The sequence below is a fragment of the Lipotes vexillifer genome, unplaced genomic scaffold (assembly GCF_000442215.2).
Source record: "Lipotes vexillifer unplaced genomic scaffold, Lipotes_vexillifer_v1.1 scaffold1162, whole genome shotgun sequence".
Taxonomy (NCBI): domain Eukaryota; kingdom Metazoa; phylum Chordata; class Mammalia; order Artiodactyla; family Lipotidae; genus Lipotes; species Lipotes vexillifer.
The window spans coordinates 1,438,339-1,443,016 of record NW_006779033.1 but is presented as its reverse complement, the minus strand read 5'-3'; the positions used below and the strand labels follow the sequence as shown (position 1 = coordinate 1,443,016).

The window sequence follows — 4,678 nt, the reverse complement described above, 5'->3', positions numbered from 1 at the left end:
AAAGAGTTTATTCCTTTCACGCACGGGAGTCAAGAGAACCTATGGAACAGAGTTATTTATTTTCGAAAGATCTAAATTAGGGTTTTTATTCAAAATAGCAAATAGAAGATGCGGGCGATTGAGAACAAGCGTCAGAGGGGCTGGGGGTCCACTTACAGCATGTAAGCGATGACTCCCACGCTCCACATGTCCGTGGAAAAGGAAACAAAATCATAGTTCACAACTTCAGGGGCGAGGAATTCTGGCGTTCCGAAGTTCACCTTCAGCTTCTCTCTGGGTTTGTATCTGAAATTTAGGAGACAATGCAGAGGAATGGAGAGGGTCAGTCAAAAGTCAAAAAGCACGGAAGTGGGAAGGATGCAGTCTAGGAGCAAAAGAACTGCAGCCACACAGCAAATTTAACATAAAGAGACGATAAAGGACATCACATATTGAAGAGACAGTGTCCAAAACTTGTAAAGAAGCTTTTCCCACTAGAAAGCCTTAATAATCTGAAATAATTGTGAGAAAAGCCACTTGGAATAATTTCGAGCACAAATTACGGAACACGACAAAAGGAGCAGAGCGATACAGACTGTGACGCGTTGATGGCTTGAACGAGCCTGTTTTTGTTTTTTTTTTTAACATCTTTATTGGGGTATAATTGCTTTACAATGGTGTGTTAGTTTCTGCTTTATAACAAAGTGAATCAGTTATACATATACATATGTTCCCATAGCTCTTCCCTCTTTGTCTCCCCCCCTCCCACCCTCCCTATCCCACCCCTCCAGGCGGTCACAAAGCACGGAGCTGATCTCCCTGTGCTATGCGGCTGCTTCCCACTGGCTATCTACCTTTGTTAGTATATGTATGTCCATGTCTCTCTCTCGCCCTATCACAGCTTGAACGAGCCTGTTTTAATGAATAAAGAAGATGCGGTAATTTACGACCATCTAATATTTTCACTAATGCGCTGAGGTCCATGCGGAGTCTTTGCTCCCTTAAGAGGCTGATCTGTGCCAGAACCCTTTGCAATCTTGGTCACACTATTAATTTTTTTTAAGTAAATATTCTCTTTACACATGGAACAAATATAAAAGACTAAGACAAACTCTTACAAGTCCTAAATGAATGTCTCCAAGTTTAATCACTGCACTGTACTAGGTTTTAAGGCTCCGTATTTTTCTTGCGTGCACCGTGGAAACTCCTAAACGTTCAAATTCTGAAGCCAGCAAGGTAAAGCTGAAACATAACTTTGGTTCATTCTAAATGGGGTACCAAGAGGTACATCAGATTTTTCTTTGCAAAGAAAGAGCACCGCCATGCTCCCTAACTCAGTTCATACACCTATGTCCAAACCGACATACCTTCTGGCCAATCCAAAGTCAATAATTTTTATTTGTTTAGTATCCCGATTCACACACAGGATGTTCTCAGGCTGCCAGGAGAAAGAGACACATTAGCAATGAAAACAACCATCCTTCACTCAAATTGTCCCTGAACCACAACTAAAAATACAACGATGCTCGGGAAAAACATATCAGGCCTTTCCCTCTGGGGCTGGCTTGTCTGCGTGGGTATTTTCCCCTTTAATTATGTGGTGGACAAGGCTGTAGGTCCCCTGCCTAGCTCGCCTGGCCCTGCCCATCCCTCCCCCAGCTCTGCTGCCAGTTCAGGACGAGGCCTCCTGCCTCAGGACTTTCCAAACGGACTGGTGGGGGCCGTCTCAGCCTTGACATCTGCCCCTTAAAATTATTAAGTATGAATTTCCCCTTCTTGGAGGAATATTTTTCCTGAGGATTTATGAGTTCCAGGAGAAATGGCCTGATTCATTCCACCAGCCACACTGCACATGCACTGTAATGAGAACGGCCCTAACCTCCGGACTTTCCCTTCGCGCTCGGTCTGTGGGAAAGTCATATGTAAAAGGAAAGCTCCCTCAACCCCGTTCACTCTCCATTCTCAGCAGTTCCAGAGTTTTGCTGAGTTTGGTCTCGGTGCCTAAAACCCTTGACTAAGTGTTCCCTTGGAGTTTGAGTCTGGAAAGACTTTGCCCCGCCAACCGGACAGTCTCAGGGTGACGAGGAGAAAGGTAGGTGGCACTACAGCTCAGTGTGTACAGAATGTCTTACAAGTGTACCTACCTTTGTTAAGATAGCAAAACCGAGGTCTGGGAAAAATAAGGGATTTGTTTTAAAGTCAAGGTCATCCGTAAAAGAGAAATAAAAATTTCAAAGAATTGCCTGAAACTTTCAAGCTCAAATTAACCCCAACTCTTCCCTAAGTGCTGGGGGGAAGGGGGAGGTTAGCCAAGTTGCCAAATCCCCAGGATTCATGTCCCATCCTTTAGGTGGGATCATGGCTGCCCCTCCCCTGCCTGTGTAGGTAGAGAAGAGGTTAGAATGAGATCAGAAACTCAGAAACACTTTATGAAATGACCTAGTGTCACCTTGCCAATAATCAATAGTCCATTTGGTGGGGCATAATGTCTTTGGAAGCCTTTTTTCTAAAATATCTCTAAAACAGATGTCTATAAGAAAAGGCGACTTATGGAAAAGTGGGTGCTATACAAGAAGATTTGGCCTCATGCTTAAATAACTGATTGATCACGTATAAAGCTGTCCAATTGCCAAAGAGCACCGTGACATAAAATATTTGCTTGCAGAATGTAAAGAAACAGCTCTGAGGGCACTTTAAAAAGTTAAATTTTTTTTCTAATTATGAAATTAAAGCATATTCATTGAATAAGTTTTGCAAAACCCAAAAAATATATAAAGGAGACCATTCTTAAGTCACCTATAATCTCCCCTACATAGTGACAAGCATTCAGTATTTTGGGCCCCTTTTCTTCCAAGGAGCTTTCTGAAAGGGATGCCTGACCCTTAATGATTCATCCAGCTGTCGCTTTTATTATGATCTTTACATACAAGCCACAGCTAAAATTGCCCGTTGCAAGTCCTCAATCAACATTATGAAGCCACATATGGAGTTGTTTGACTTGTGACAGGTCAGGTCCTCATTTCAATTGCCAGTCAAACCCCTTTAGGGATATTTGTAGAATATCTACACTCAATGAAAATGCTCCGTGAAAATATGCATTATCAAACCAGCTCATAGCCACGGGCTTTGCTAATGATTTTTAACCTCTGGCTTTGTCATTTTATATATCACTTCCTCCTGCCCTGTGGATGGCAGAGGCAAAAGACATAAATCAAGAGAGTAAGGGAGCCAAGTTAGAGGAGCAGCAGCCCATGGAAACCTATTTAAGGAAGTTAAATTTATTTAGCTCTGCAATCCCTGATGACTTGCAGTAGATGGTATGTTATACAGAATATATATTTTATCTCACTGTCATGCTGTGCAAACAGGGAAATGAGAAAATGACTGAGCCACACAAGAAGATGCACTTTACGAAATTAGAGCTGGTCGGAGTTATTGGTCTTTCTCTGGTTGTAACTATGCACCGTCCAATTCTAGGGACTTCATAATGGGAGAGAGAGCGAAAGGAGAGGCTCATTAAATAAGAGGAGAAAGAAGGCTTGGCTCCCCACTGTTGGCACAGGCTTTCCACTGCTCCCAGTGTGCTGCCCAGCCCCACCCACCCCACCCTTCTGCCCCTCACCCTTTTAGCACCTCCCTCTGGCTGCCCTGTATCCCATTCTGCCATAGGTTTCTCCTCTGTGCTCTAGTATGCCTGTAGAAAATGAATCCCTAAAGTCCTCAGTTTCCTAAAAGGTTTTAGGAGAGTGCTGGGGATTCTTAGAGAGCTGGAAAGTTTGGCTACAACCAGGAAATTCTGAGTTAGCTAAAATTCTCCCACCTACTCATCCTAATAATGAGAGGATGCAACACGGATGCTATGATGGTGGTGGTGATGGTGATGATGGTGATGATGGTGGTGGCGGTGGTGATGGTGGTGATCATGGTGATAGTCATGATGGTGGTGGTGGTGGTGATGGTGGTGATCATGGTGATGGTGGTGATGGTGGTGTTGGTGATGATGGTGATGGTGGTCATGATGGTGGTGGTGGTGGTGGTTGTGATGATGGTGATGGTCATGATGGTGGTGGTGGTGGTGGTGGTGGTGATGATGGTGATGGTGGTGGTGATGATGGTGGTGGTGGTGGTGATGTTGGTGATGGTGTTGGTAGAGGTGGTGCTGGTGATGGTGGTGGTGATGGTCACGATGGTGGTGATGGTGGCCATGGTGGTGGTGATGATGGTGATCGTGGTGGCGATGATGGGGGTGGTGGTGGTGGAAACCATCTCCCATGTGAATTCCTTTCACAAAGGCAAGTTACAAGAATCTGAATAGCTGTTCCCTACAGATGGAGATATGCACAGATTAGGAGGTGACAGAAGTTGAGAATGGGGAGAGGAGGCTAAGAATCCAGATTTTCAGATTCCTGAATATGTACCTAGTGACAGGATCAATCTCCTGAGCTGGTGTACAGTACCCAACAGGGCCCCCTGATCCAAGTCCACTCACTGAGGGGAGGGTTTGGGAAGGGTTTACATTTCAGATGATGCAAAACACACCCTACCTTCAGGTCTAAGTGGAGGATGTACATCTGATGCATGTGCCTTACCCCCTCACATATCTGCCTGATGAACAGGATGGTATCAAGCTCGGTCAGATTGTAGTTGTCATCAACGATGCGGTCGAAGAGCTCCCCTCCGTCCACACTGCAGGGAAAGA

At 44.7% G+C, this 4,678-nt stretch overlaps 1 protein-coding gene across 1 annotated transcript in view; it reads right to left on the bottom strand.

Moving 5' to 3' along the window:
- The window catches only part of MYLK4 (myosin light chain kinase family member 4), a 19,870-nt gene that overhangs the window by 6,780 nt on the left and 8,412 nt on the right, over positions 1–4,678 (bottom strand). The window contains exons 5-7 of the mRNA XM_007452101.1: positions 4,524–4,665; positions 1,347–1,417; positions 157–285 (exon numbers count right to left, since the gene is read on the bottom strand). Coding sequence (XP_007452163.1) covers positions 157–285; positions 1,347–1,417; positions 4,524–4,665 — 342 coding nt within the window. The remainder of the gene's footprint in view (positions 1–156; positions 286–1,346; positions 1,418–4,523; positions 4,666–4,678) is intronic.